General features: G+C 43.7%; 1 protein-coding gene across 5 annotated transcripts in view; it reads left to right on the top strand.

The window, feature by feature from the left end:
• ATP10D (ATPase phospholipid transporting 10D (putative)) overlaps nucleotides 1–15,103 on the top strand; it is a 614,572-nt gene that overhangs the window by 555,676 nt on the left and 43,793 nt on the right. For all 5 annotated transcript variants that reach the window (XM_069201689.1, XM_069201684.1, XM_069201678.1 and 2 more), the window contains exon 18: nucleotides 6,482–6,607. In XM_069201689.1, coding sequence (XP_069057790.1) covers nucleotides 6,482–6,607 — 126 coding nt within the window. The remainder of the gene's footprint in view (nucleotides 1–6,481; nucleotides 6,608–15,103) is intronic.

Below are 15,103 nucleotides of genomic sequence, written 5' to 3'. Positions count from 1 at the left end.
CCTTTGTCAAGAGGCCCTACGTCTCTGGACATGGCTGGAACATCAGGACATTTCCCTCGTGGCTCAGCACCTGGTGGGCTCTCTGAATGTCACAGCGGATGAACTCGGCCAAAGATGCCTAGTGGATCACAAATGGCATCTCCAACCAGAGGTGGTGCAAGGTCTCTCTCGGCAGGGGGGGAAACCTCAGTTAGGTCTTTTTGCCACAGCTGAGAATGTGCAATGTCAGCAGTTCTGTGTGCTGGAGTTTCCAAGGTGACTCAGAGACATTTTTCATCTTGCGCATAGCTCTGGCCCCCTGTATGCTTTTCCACCCATACCACTCTTGCTCAGAGTTCTAAGGAACATCAGGAAGGACTGGGCCCAAGTCATCCTTGTGGCTCCGGACTGGGCTCGGAGAGTCTGGTATCAGGAGCTGTTGAGCATGGCCATCGATCCTCCGATCAGGCTACCCCTTTGGAAGGATCGTCTGTCTCAGCAGCAGGGAGGATTCCCCGCTCAAACCTGTCAGCTCTCCGCCTTTATACATGGAGATTGAGCAGTGATAGTTGACAACTTTCGACCTTCCACCCGAAGTCTGTAATGTTATCTTGGTAGTTCGACATCCCACCACCAAGATGGTATATGCTGGCCATGGGAGCAAGTTTGTGCCTTAGTATACAACCAAACAGGTTGGCCCTTTATTTGTACCCATTTCCAAAATTATTTTGTTTATCCTTACTCTGGTCCAGTAGGGCTCTGCATTGGGCACGTTGAAGGGTTATTTATCTGGCATTTTTGCTTTCCTACGGCAGCCAGATCTGCCTTCCCTCTTCAAGTTCCCTATTGTAATTAGATTCCTCAAAGGTTTGCAACACTTATTTCCTCCCGCTCTCTTTGTTGTGCCTCAATGGGACAGTAACTTGCCTCTTGCCTTTCTAATGTGGCTCCCTTTGAGCTGCTTCATATCTGCCCTCTTAGGCTTTTCACCATCGAGACAGCCTTTATTGAGGCAATTACATCTATCCGGAGGGTCAGTGAACAGCAGGCACATGTCATCTCAGCTTCTATACGTCTTTCTTCCCGGACAAACTGGTCCTTCAGACCTGAGCATCCTTCTTGCCAAGTGTAGTTATGCTGTTTCATGTAGGTCAGTCCATCGCCTTGCCAACCTTCTACTCTGCCAGCCTTGATGCACATGTTCACCAAGTACTACCGCCTGGACAGTTAGGTCTGTCGGGACAGGAACTTTGCCCATTCAGTCCTACAGGGCTTTCTAGTCTAAATCAAGTTCGCAGACCCACCTTCAGGGAGGTACTGTTTGGGTATCTATTCTATGGTAAGGAATCTGCGGCTAGAAGTTTCCATCAGATGAACAAGCTGCTTATCTTTGGTAAAGCCTTATCTAGTAGTGACTCTGTCTAGCTGCAGATTCTTTATCTACCCTACCCACCCATCTGAACTCATCACTGGTTCAGCACTGACTCTAATACAGACTTCCACAGTGACTCCAAAACCCTGTTTGGTCCCTCCTTCATCGATGCCAGTGGTGACACCATCAACATCAGAGGAGAACCCTGTCACCCCTGAACTGGTGCTGGCTCGACCCAGTCAGAGGTTGTTCTATGAATCAGCTACATTACATCCAGACTCAATAAACCTGAATTTAATCCTAATCTTCCACACCTGCAGAGGCTCCACTGACATGATGATGGGAATGATTTACCCTCCCACCCCAATTTCAAGATGACAGGTTTTACATGGACTTAGACTTGATTCAAGGTTGAATTTGCCTGTTAGGCCCCCAACTGAAGAGAGTGCTTCCTTTGCTGTGGTAATTTAACAAGTGGTTGAGGCCCTGGACCTACAGCAGCCTTCAGTTGAAATCAAGGCAAATGACTTTACAAAAAATTTGCATCCTGGGACAGCCTTATCGGAACCTTTGCTTCTGTTCATTAAAGCACTTACTGACACCTTAATGTTCAATTTGTGTTTGTGCTTACCAGTGAATAGACTGGTATTAAGACGCCATAGAGCTGGAGACCCAGATTTCATTACACAACATCCAACTCCCAAGAGTCTCTGGTGTTCTAAGCTTCCACCAGCAGGATGAAATGACAATAAATATGTAAAGTGTTCAAATACGAATTGGCGCCAAGCCACACTGAGCCCTGTAAACACCTAGAAACTAGGGTTAGAATCTTTTAAAGGAGCCAGATTCAGTCTACAAAAAAGAACCCGTTTTTTAAAGCCTTCCTAAAGGCCAGATAATTATCAATAACATTTAGATAGGGTGGGAGCTTATCCCCACAGTTTGCCCGTGGCTACCAAGAAGGATCTTTCTCCCCATTTCACATTCCGAAATTTAGGTGCAACCATCAATTTGTTCTTAGTAGATCAGAGTGGTTTTACTGGTATATGCCATTAAAATTTGTCTGTAATAACCTGAGGTCCTTAGCTGGGTAATGGCTTGTGTGCAATGCACAAGGCTTTAAAGGTGACTTGCATATTGATGGGCAAACAGTGCAGCTTATCAAGTCAAGCAGCAAGTGACTCATGAGGGGATGTGTGAAATAAGCCTTGCTGCTGCATTCTGTACAGTTTGCAATTTCTTGATAGATAATTTCAGCGTTCAACTTACGGCAATTTTCCCTCATCCAGGTGAAAATCGTTCGCATACAGCAATTAACATTGATTTCCTTTGCCGATCCATCATCTCACATAGAGACAATAAGCTGTGTATTGCCAGCGTAAGAAAAAGACCTGAAAATCAAATGTGTTTGGCTAATGGTGAGGTGCATAAATTGAGTAATGTGGCCCTTCGTGAAGAGCCTTGAGGGATCCCACAAGGGACAACCTGACTATGTGGTTCCTGTTCGTAAAGAAGGACATTGAGATCTAATGCCATATCTTTAAATCTATCCTGAGCTAAGTGAGATGTAAGTAGCACTGTAGATACTGTGTTAAAAGCCGCAGACAGATCCAACAGGATCAGTGCTACAGCAGCGTCCACCAGCGCCCTGATATTGTCAGCCCCTGAGACAAGGTTGATTTCTGTACTATGGCCACTGCGGAACCCAAACTGTGAAGAGTCCATTAGCTCAAGGTCCTCAGTAAATGTCATCACTTGCCTGTTGGAAGAAGGGATATGGGCTGATTTCTTTAGAAGTGGTCTAACCGCTGCTTCTTTCCATAGTTTTGGAAAGCACCCATTTGCAATAGGCTGGTTGATGATAGAAGTTAGAGGCCCAGCAATGGTTTGTGCAGCCATATGAAAGGATTTTGGCAGGCAGAACTCAAAAGGGTTCTTGATTTAGAGTTTAGGAGATCATTTATAGTTTTCTCCTCATAGGTTGGAAACGGGAGGAAAAAGGTTGAGCTCCCCCCAGTCTCATCCTTCACTGTACACTCTGACATCTCATGCAGGCTAGCTCTTCTAAGGTCAGGAGAGTCCTTTTTATCCCTATTCTTCATAAATTAATTTTGAATGATAAGAATTCTGAACTGAATGAACAAGACTTCATTGTCGCAGAAAGTCTGCATGCCTTCTGAGTGATTTGAAGTATTGGAGAGGACGGGGTATTTATGATTTTGAACAACTCTCTAGAGTGGTTTGTAGCGTTACTGATTTTCTCGGGGCAGAGTTTAGGCTTCTCTGCAAAAATGGCTTGTTTATACTGTCTGATCAGAGTTCTGTAGTTAATTTTTTCCTGCCGGTCATCATACTCTCTGTGCCAATCCTGTTCTTGTTTCCAACAGACTTGCCTCAGCAACTTAAGTCATTCAGAGAATCACGGAGCTGTGGGTGACTCTTTAGGGCAGTCTCTTATCTTGAAAGGTGCGATGGTAAGCCATTCTGAGAATTCTTCGGTGGCCAAATTAACGTCCTCCCGAGCAGAGACAGTTTTATTATTTAGGGCTTTTGAAAACGCAATCTGTGAGTCATTCTGTATGACTCCCCCACCAGCGCACCCCAGCCCTATCTGACATGCCCCCATTTCTATTTCCTTGGCTGAAGGATGGAGGACTTCATCCTATGTTGGATCTTCACCATCTAAATGCTTCCCTATGAAAGGACCAACTTGAAAGGCTCATGCTGACCCAGGTTCTGTTTGCCCTGGCTCTGGTCAATTGGATGGTGTCATTGGACCTGCAGGATGCACACTTTTATGTACCCGTCCTGCAGTATTATACATATTACCTGTAGTTCAAGGTAAGCCAGGAGCATTTTCAGTTTGCTGTGCTACCCTTCATCTCTCACCAGTGCCGCATTGGTATTCATGACAGTGCTGGCGATGGTCACCTCCCATCTTCTGTGAATAGTGATACCAGTTTTCACCTTCCTTGCTGACTGGCTGTTGAAGGCAGGCTTGCTACAGTCAGTTGAAGACTACCTCTAGATGATGGAAAACCACCTAACGTTGTGAGGTCCATGATCAACGATCCTAAGTCACACCAAATTCCTTCTCAGTAGCTCCTTTTCTAGGAGCTGTCTTGGTCACAGTGCAGTCCAGGCCGTTCCCTCCATTCCAATGAGTCCAGGGCATAATTCAGTCTTTGATCTGGATGTTTCAAGCTCAGTCTGATATCTCGGTGAAATGAGTTCTGAGGCTTCTTGGCATGTTAGCCTCCTGCATCCTGCTTGTTGACTATTCCAGGTGGCATATACAGGCTCTGCATTGGAATCTGAAATTACCAACCTGTCAGATGCCAATCAGGTTTCGGAGGTAACTTCACGCAATCTGCAATGGTTGCTGCATGAGCACAATTGGAACAGCTGTAGACCCCTCTCTTTACACCTCCAGAGCTGATGGTGGTGACTGATGCATCCCTTCTGGGTTGGTAGTAGAAATCAGAGGAGTCTGGTCGGCAGTGTCTGGTGGATCACAAATGGCATCTGCATCCTCAGATGACACAGGACATCTGTAGACTTTTAGGTGATAGGGGAAACCTTTTGCTAGATCTTTTCATCTTTTCACCATTGTCAAATGTGCAGTGTTGAAATGCTTGTGTGTTGGAGTCCCCATAAAAAACTCTGTAGGAGATGCATACTGGCATACCTGTCCTTGTTTAAATCACCTGTTGTGATGCAGTTTATTGAAAGTTTAAAAACATTTCCTCCTAAACCGCAGCCACAGTGGGGCCTTAACTTAGTCTTGATGTTTCCCATGTGTACTCCCTTCAAGCTGATGCACAGCCCATTGTACCTTTTGACCTTAAAGGCTGCCTTCCTCATTAGGTACAATTCAGCTGGTCACATGAGTGAACCTCAGCATCTATCTGTATAACCACTCTATGGCACGCCACCTTTTTTTCCCGGTAAACTGGTTCTGCCTACTTGGCAGCATTCTTTCCAAAAGTTGTGACTCCTTTCCATAATGGGAATCTATCTATGTTCCAATGTTCTCTGCCCCTCCTCACCCCTTTAAAGAGGAGGAGAGGCTGATTTGGATGGACGCCCAAAAAAGCAGTAAATATTTCTGTTGATCGAACCAAGGACCATTGGTTGCACGATCAGTGTTTTTAGGGATTTGCTGAGGCAAATAAGCTGTGCAGAAAAGCTCTCTATCGACGTGGATAGTCCTGTACATTAAGTTCTGTTGTCCACTAGCCATAAAGCTGCCTCCGTAAGATCTGAGAGCCCATTCCACCATGGTTAAAGCTGCCACCAATGAGTTGGCCTGCAGAGTACCTGTCCTCGACATCTGTCAGGCCATGACCTGGGTATCTGCACAAGTTCAGTAAACATTACTACCCTGACCATCAGTTCTGATGGAAAGGACACCAGTTTTTCCCTACAGGATTTTCTAGTCTGAACCCACTCCACAGACCCTCCGCCTTCAGGATGTCCTGAGCTGCCATCTATTCTAAAGGTGAATAATCTATCAGAATGACAAGTTACTTATCTTTGCTAATGCTCTTGTGGATATTCTAAGCACTGGCTTGCCCTCCCCCTCCCCCTGTTCTGGAGAGGGGCCTCTCTTTACCATCTAAAAAGGTCCAAATTGGAGATCTGCATCCTGGTACTGACAGTTGTTTTGTGCTCTGCCTTCGAGGGCCAGGCAGGAGTTGAGCAAGAAACTGACGTCCGCCCTTATATATTGCTCCGCTTCCATCAGTTACGGGGCAAAATGAAGCCCGCACAGACCTGCATGGACCCACCTAGCGGCGCCTAGGAGCACTGCTATTAACAGTTGCCAGTTACAGTCTGAAACCTGGTGAATATTCTATAGGTGAACAATCTTTGGTTCCATTATCCACAAGAAAGAGCATTAGAGACGGTAAGTAACTTGTTCGAAAAATATAACAGTCCAAGTCTGTTAGTATAAACTGAGGCCCTGTAAAATGTGTGATTTTTCTGCAAATTGAAGTAGAATAATTAGACGTAGTTCGAAAGAAATCCTATTTGTACCAAACGAGTCTCAAAGAGAATTCCTGTTTTAAAAGTATTCTCTTAAGGCAATATCATAATTATATCACACTTTTTAATTATTTGTTTCAGGCTGTGTTGTCAAGTGACTTTGCTGTTTCACAATTCAGACATCTCAGCAAGCTGCTACTGGTTCATGGCCATTGGTGTTATACAAGGCTTGCCAACATGGCCCTCTATTTTTTCTACAAAAATGTGGTATGTACTGCAAACATATACCAGGTAGCACAGGGGGTGTTGGAAACTAACTTCTCACGATACTTAGATGTGTATGTGTTTAGTATTGGGTAATGTTGGGTATGTATAAGCAAGGACAGGAAAACAACCATAAAATACACGACGGAAGAAATTATACTGAATTGTGACCTTCACTGGATAACAGTACAGGCTGTGCTCCCGTATTATAAGGAGAGTACTGACTGCCATACACTTGGTTAAATGTATCTGCTTAGCCTTCTATCTTCTTTTCATCAACATAGGAGGTTAACCGTCTTTTTAAAATCCGATTTATGATAGTCTATTTTAATACAGCTTATTTGGGACTATTTAAATTATAGTTTTGTGCACTTCTGTGTTGTCTTTTTTACCTTTGTACCATTCCGTGGTTTGTTTTCTTCATTCTCTTCTCCTTAAGGCAGCATGTTTTGCATGTCTTATTGGCCATAGGCATTCTAAGATGCAACGTGTCCATCTGTGTTCATTACAACTCGGTCCAGTTCTTTAATCACCTAAAGTGCGTTAGAAATAATCAATGTACCAGTAAGGCTTTTGGTGAGAATCTAAAAATCTATATGCAGGGACTGAAGATGTGCTGCCCAGTTTAGATTTATTTTTTAGCCTTGCTTGTGTTTGTCTCCCATTGACCTCTATAAACTACGGAGATTCTGGAGGTCATCTACATTTTAACAAAAACTTTAAATAGCCCAGTTTAGTCTGTGCTGTGCAGGAGTACACCCAAACCTAGAGTTCTAAAATTTCACCTGTATGAGTATCTTATACAGTCCAGTTTTTTCTTTGCAGTCTGGGATTAGTAGTCCTTTTTATCCCAGTATAAAATTAGGAGGTTGCAACTTAGAATGCACATTATAAGTGTGGCCTTGGTGAGCTACCTATGTGCACTCCTGGAAAACTTAAGAGGCTTCAAGCCCTTAGTCATCAATGCTGACAGCCACTCTTAGCAAGCTAGCCTGTCACTGGCAGTTGGTGGCAGCTAGTTCTGATTCAAGGTTAAAGGACTTTTTACCTCCACATCTAGGGCACTTATGTATTACCGAAGGGGTTGTAGATATTTTACAGACCCTACTGTAATGCCTACTGCATGCTCCTTTCTTATAAAAACCCTCCCAGTCCCCCACAACTGGACCCTGCATTCCCTGGTGTGTGTGTGTGTGTGTGTGTGTGTGTGTGTGTGTGTGTGTGTGTGTGTGTATAGTGAATAATGTGGGGTATGTGACATGTTTAACGTGGGGCACCAGGGTGGTGCCTGTTGGAATGAACTGTGCGAGTCTGCACTAGATGATGATCCATTGCAGGTAGTGTTTATCTTCTGTGGAAGTGCCATCCTCCCCATCCTTTTTTCCTCTTTTCTGGAGCCCTCATTAAACCTGCTCCTGATTGGTTGGTGGGCAAGGATAACTGTCCCTGGCTTCAAATAAAATACCCTATTGCCCCAGTGAAATTCACTCAGGGAAACCTGCACAAGCAGCCTGGATTATGTCCGCTAATTACTGTGACGAGGCTGCAGTGCATAAACGTTTAAAATAAAAATATATAGCCCCTGCGTTTTTTAGGAGCCACGTCAGTTCTGCGGTTGCTGAATACTAAGGTTGCCTAGTCTTCATTCCACCTTGTGGCTTTTTCTTCCACCGACCTTCGGTATCAGTATTACCAAGAAATACGTAGTCATTTGCAAAGGTTGAAGAGTAGTAGAGGCTTCCAGGACAATGTCTGTGCTGAACCTACAACATCTCGATCCACCCACAATCCCAGACAGCCCAGATATGACTCCAACCAATTGCAGAGGAATATAGTTTTTGCTTGTTCCTGTCCGGTCTTAAAGTTGTATTTAATTTGCTACTCTCCTTGATTCTGCACCCGTTAAATCATCCCTTTTGCCCTATTGTTCCAGAGATTAGCACAGTTGAAGTGGTAATTGGATTGAGTTTATTCAAACGCTATAAATTGGAGCTCACACTTCCTAAAGGTCATGACTGAAGGCTCCAAGGGCCTCGTTTCCTCCCCACCACTAGGTACTTTTGGCCACAACAAGCTAGTATTGATGTAGGCCCTTGACATTTGGTTCCCCCAGGAAACCTTGTTATGTATGCACTCACCTTCTAGCACTACATGAGCCCCCTCGTATTATCTTCCCCCCACTGAATGTGGTGAGAGCATGTGAGAACTGGGCACCATGTCTTTGAGCTAACTTTAGCATATAAAAAACTTCAAAAACATAGGTGGGACTCGTGATCTTGTTTGAGCGGTGGCTTTTAGAGCTTCCTAGATTTTAGGGACAACTTAACAGGGACTCTCCAACCCTTGAAATTCCCAGACTTGCAATGCCTCACAAAGACAGTAGAGGGGTCAGATATTCAAATAGATACACTATTGTTATTTTTGACTGTTTCAAATCAATAAACTTTACAAGATCCTTTGAACCGAGAAGCATCCAGACATTAAATGCGCCTGCAAAAGGATACCATTCACTATAGGTCTAAATGGCCTAGAAAAACTAGCCCCTAACACGAATGCTTTCTGTCTCAGGTCAACTGCACTATTTTACCTAAATCTGAATGAAAAGTATTTAGTCATAGTTGTGGCACTGGCTAGATATTCAGTGTATTTGGGTTAACTGTGATAGCCTTTACCGTAGTCTCTAACTCATACTACTTTCTGTAGTAAGTCTTGACTGCCTAACTTTCCTGCCACTGGAGATTCAAATGCCCCAAAGGAGGAATATGGTTATGAATTGGAGTGTGCCACCACTTGTGGCCTTCGGACACCAGTGATAAATGACAGTACCCACCAAGAGTATTACCCTGTAATCGCCAACTGCTCCAGGACTCGATAAGGCCTCACACCTGCTTTGGGATGTCACTTGCACTAAGTTGTTTTCAGCTGTTGTTTTGTATCGATAGTTTTTGTTTTATTGTTTAACTTTGAAGTTTGTTCATTAAATGCCAAGCATTTCGGTTTTCTGAATACCTGCAATTCGTACTTGGTCTGTGGTGTGATACCATAATTATTAAATGCATTATCAAATCCTAATATACTCGTACTTTATAACTGCACTGCCTATGTAAAACATTCCTACATATAAAGCAGTCTTGCTGTTGTGTAATTCAGATGAACAATGCTCTAGAGAAGCAGGAACATAACAGTGTGACTTACTGCGGTTCAGTTTCTAATGACGGAATTTACAGAAGAGCAAGTCTTGGACTGGGAGTAAGGTGATAGTGACACAAGGTGAATTTCAAGCGCTAATGATACAGCTGCATCCCCACTGCTAAGGGCCTACTGGCACAAGTTCAGGTAAACAGTTCACAATCATACAGAGATTAATCTCTGGAGAAGGACTTGCCTTTTGTAGTTCTACACCCACAATAACTTTGAAAGAGCTCATTAACATGATACTGAAAGATCGATAAACCCAAAGAGTAGTATGCCCTGTTAAAAGTAACAGTGCTTGTACATTCAGATGCAGGTCTTCTGATCTGTCTGTTTTCCTGTTCCACTTGATTACATCCATTATTTAAATAAGCGATATATCTGTGCCTGACTGGAGGAGCTTGATTTAAAAGGATGGCAACACCATTGGCCTCTGTGGACTTGAGCAACTTGGCAACTTCTAATGAGGCACCCAGGGAGCAGAACTCCTTTCCATTGCAGTCGTCCATTCTGGGATAAAGAGAATGCTTTTCTCGTAGTAGAAATGGCCTTGGTGAATGTTTTTGGCAGTTCCTTGTAACACCTATTTCATGCAGCTACAAATAAACTATTTGTCGCATATTTAATTGGCTTTGTGAAAATAAGTTCGTCATGGTATGCTGTGGGAGTGCAAAGGAGTGGAGTTGAACAGTTTGCAACCTAGTAAAATACATATGAACATAAAATTCCCAACAGGTAAAATCCTTAGGGAGGGGTTGCACTATGTTCTAGATCATGAACCTCCTGGCCAGCTACTTATCTTCAGCTGGGGGTTATGGGGGAGGTGTATATAAACCAATCTGTGAGGACCAGATTGGTCCTCATAGCGTGGGTAAACCCTGACAGGCCGAGACAAACACTATGCTTGTTAGGGCCGGGGGGGTAAGGGGATCGGTCTCAGCGTGTGTTTATGTAGTTTCGAGCGAGTGTACCCAAAAACTAAAATTGCAGTTATAATTACCTTGGTTTATAACCTACCGTACTATCAAAGAGCATGTGGAGTTAAAATAGCAAATAAACACAAGGGGGTGTGTGTGTGTTTGGTCTCACAAGAGAGTTACCGTGATAGCAACTTGCTAAAAGTGGGAATGGGACTGAAGAACAGTGGTGTGTTTGCGTAGAGCCCAGAAAAAGAGGGCAAGATTGAAAGAGGCCTTTTTTTAAATTGATTGCTCAGGTGTGATCTGCAGAAGGAAAGTGTGTAGCACAACACTGAGCTATCTGGGGGTACGAACAATACTGGTGGTCTACTTAATTCTCTGAGAACATGGAATGGCAGAACCTTAATTCACTCTCTGACAGGTTAATTTTCTGTTGCACAAGCCGTTTTTAAAATGTGATAAGAAACTAGAAGAGATGGCATTAATTACAACATTGCTGTAACAACTTCGAGTCATATACCTCAAATGTGAGCATATATGGGAAGATACAGAGCCCCGGAGAGTACCGTGATGAATTTCTTATCCACAAGCCCTTGAAATGTAATTGAAATAGCTAATGTGGATGAAAGGATAGATGTTGTTTTCGTAAAGGGCCCAAATTTGATAAAGGGCTTGCTGAACTCTCACATCATCAGAATGGTTAAAGATGTAGGCAAACTGGAGGGTGAAGTTTGCCATGACGTTCAGCTCAAATCTCTGTGCATCTATGCGAGTTCCAAAAACATTACTTTTTTGATCATTTTATGCCTAAAATAAATATTAGCCCCACTCAGACATGAAGAGCTACCTTACTTTAAGGGACACAAATTCCTAATTTAGTTTGTTGGAAAACACCATTATTGTGTTGATCCCTGACCCACTCACATAAATGTTTGGAGGACATCTCCTTTGGTGATAAGGATAACACAATTGCTGCAGAACTGTGGAATTCCTGCCATGATTTTGATTACTAAATCTCCCCCAAGTCAACACACATGAAAGGGAGTACCTTATTTAATTCTATAATAAGTTAGCAAAATGTTGTTTTTACTCTGTAGTCCCAGATTGATCAGACCATGAACCTGTGTTATTTAAAATGTTTCACTTATACTGTAGAAGGAAGTATGCAGACACTGCCATCTTTAGAAAAAAATTAAAACAAGTCTCTAACTGACTTTCTAATTTAACACGCACAAGGGCATTGCAACAAACACTCAAAAAGTGGTGGTAGGAATGCTTGCAGATAATCTAGCCAGGGGCAATTGCTCAGGGTAGCATTCCAACCTATCATATTTTTGCCTGCTATGCTACTTCAGAATGGACCCAACCATGATATAAGCCTTGATGCTGCTCCAGCAAGAATAGTCCAACCTGAACTGCCAAGCCGGGTCCTCTATGAACCGGAAAACAATACTGCTTTCGGCCTACTTGACCCTCTTCAGTCATTTGCAACTTAGATCCAGTGGCAAAGTGAGTAGTGGCCATATCTTTGGCCACTTAGGGCATTAAATCAAACACTCAAAATGTGATAGAAGGAATTCTTGCAAATATTCTAATCTCTGGTGATCATTCCGGGTTGCATTCCAAATCATTGTTTTTTTAGTTCGCCAAATGTGGGTCTCACAGTGCCATAGGATACAAGCTATACCAAACTCACAAGGCCTAACAAAGCCCGAAGCCAGCCTGGGGTTGCTTATGATCTCTTCTGAGGGGGGCTACCCCTGCAGTTTGTGATAGACTGTTTCCATGAGGAGCAGAGTCAGTACTGATTTCCATAGGGTGAGTGGTCCAGCAGCTGAAAACAATGGGTTGGCATGACCCTGACCGATTACCTTTGGCTAGACTATTTGCAAGTATTCCTCCTTTATGATTTATGATTTTCTTATTACTGAATACTTTCAAGATGAATTATAATTTAATAGAATTGGGAATACATTTGCACAAAAATCAACTGCATAAATGTAATTTAGTTTGAATCATAGTAATTGTAGTTTTTCAACTGAAATGAGGTAAACTTAAGGCTTTCACAAAGATTATCGGGACAAGGTAAATCACCTTTATACCCTGGGAGTTCTAAAAGGTTAAAAAAAAAAAAGTATAACACAGATAAAAAGGAAAATGCTTTAATGGCATGATTGAAAAGAGTAATGGAACTGCAGAAACACGGTCTTCCTCAAGAGAACTAAATTCAGGAAAATAAACTTCTCAAAGATGATGTGAAACTATTCAGCACTGTTTCAGGACCCAAGGTGAAAAGGGAGGTAGATAATTCACAGAAAAGGCAGGGTTGGGTGTACAACCCAGATCGATAAATTTTGGTTGAACCTCATTAGCATGTTCATCTGGAACCAAAAATATTCTCTTTCAGACACATGCGTAAATCATGAAGTTGGAAAGGCATGCTGTCTTATAAGGGGGGCTAGAGGGTATGACAATATCCTCTAGCCCACCTGATAAGGCACCATGCCTTATTAATTATTATTAGGTCTACTAAATTCCAAGATGTGTCTTAGTTTTGTCAGGTATGCTTATTGAAGCGTTTAGTCCTCTTGAAGAACAATATCCCCATGATTCTTATTTACCATAGCTTTTCACCTATTAAGGGGCTGATATTTCACACATCAATCCATTGCTGAACTAAACAGCCTGGTACCTAAAATCATTATATGCATGCATGCATGCATCTAGATAGCTCCCAAAAATAACGTCAAGCTAACATTTGCGGTTACTGGCCTTTCAAACAAATAACTGTTTATGTTTTAAAAAATAGAGTCATAATGCCATAATGGCACTATTCAAAGCTTTAGTTTCTGATAGAGGTGTCTAACCGCAGATTCCTCAACTTAGAATTTTCCCCAGGTGACAGACTGAATCCGGAAAATCTTGAGCAGAACCTCTGCATGCCAATAGGTAGCATTGTTTGCCTCCGCGTCGGTTTGTCTCTGCGTCGCCATCATCTGTGTCAGAAGTGACATTGCTATGTCTATATAGCCGCTACCACAGCGCATTAACATCAGTTCCCTTTATTCCATGCCAACAGAGCAAATTCTGAGAGCTACCTCGCTCCTTTTTTGACTAACTTTTTGTCAGCCTTCTTTAGCTTTTCTGACAGTGTGCTAGGGCATCATGTTCCCTGCAAAACCTTCAGGGTTCAAGCTTTGCGGGGACTGCCACAGGAAGATGTCTGTGTCAGATGCCCACTTGGTTTGGCTCTGGTGTTTGGGGTCGGAACACGACCCTAAGGCCTGCGCCAAGTAGAAGTCATTGCACTTGAGGACGATTCAAGAGTGGGCAATTAAGCTTCTGGTGGTACGGTAAAAGAAGGCTCCACACTGGTCCCATTCTCTCTCTGGCACAAGATCGCTGGGCTGAGGCCGGAGCTGATCCAACGATTGACAGTCTTTCTGTCCCAAGACCTTTTCGTCTTAGATTTAGATTTACCTTTTTTAGGTAAATTTTAAAAGTACAAGAACATGTTGTTGAAGCACTCTTGTGCTTCTGTTTCCCAGCATCGCGCTTCCAGGTCCCACTCCGGCACTCTACCTGCGAAGCCGGCATCATGGCCCACTCCGCTGCACCCTGAGTTCCAGCCCTGGACTATGTCCGCCCAACTCAAATAATCTTTTGACACTATGCACGCCATCTTTGAACCATTGACTCCTTCTGGAGCACCTTTGAGCCCCATGGAGCTCACAGATCCCCTGCTGGGTTACCATCGGCAGGTTTGTCCTCAACAGCCTCCGGATCCTCAGAATCCAGAAGAAACTGGATTCAGTCCAATGCCGCCATGGTGCCTCCACTCGCCCTGGTTCCTTCCTTTCCAGTCACATCCCTGGTGCTGCTTGATGACGAGCTAATTATTATCCCCAATGGTTCCATCTGGGCGCCACTCAGTGATGATGCCAGTGCTATCCTGGCCTCAACAACCCCTGGATTTTCCACCCCTTGACAGGTCTTCCCTCCTGAAGGGGGAAATAAGGAGAAGGTGTATGGTCGCCTGGAGCTCCCTGATGATAACTGGTATGATACTGCCCCAGACTCTGGCATTATTTTCTCTCCTGGCCAGGAGGAAAGGTGCTTCTTTTGCCACCATTATGTGCAGGGGAGCTGAGGTCCTCCTTCTCTAGGTCCTGGCCATTGAGGTAAAGACCAGTGTTTTGACAGAGGTGCTTCACCATGGGGCAGGCTCGTCGGAACCCACTAACCCCTTTAATGAGCCCTCAGTGACGTGCTCCTAGGGGCTGGGTGAAACCTAGTTGAGAGAAACCTAGTTTAGTGGGTCCTGTGCACCAACTGATTACCAGTCTGCCCTGTCCCACGCAGGGAGACCCAGCCTTCCTCTGCCAGC

This window comes from Pleurodeles waltl, chromosome 1_2 (assembly GCF_031143425.1).
Source record: "Pleurodeles waltl isolate 20211129_DDA chromosome 1_2, aPleWal1.hap1.20221129, whole genome shotgun sequence".
Lineage (NCBI taxonomy): Eukaryota > Metazoa > Chordata > Amphibia > Caudata > Salamandridae > Pleurodeles > Pleurodeles waltl.
The sequence above is the reverse complement of the archived record's forward strand: the minus strand, read 5'-3'. Positions and strand labels throughout refer to the sequence as shown.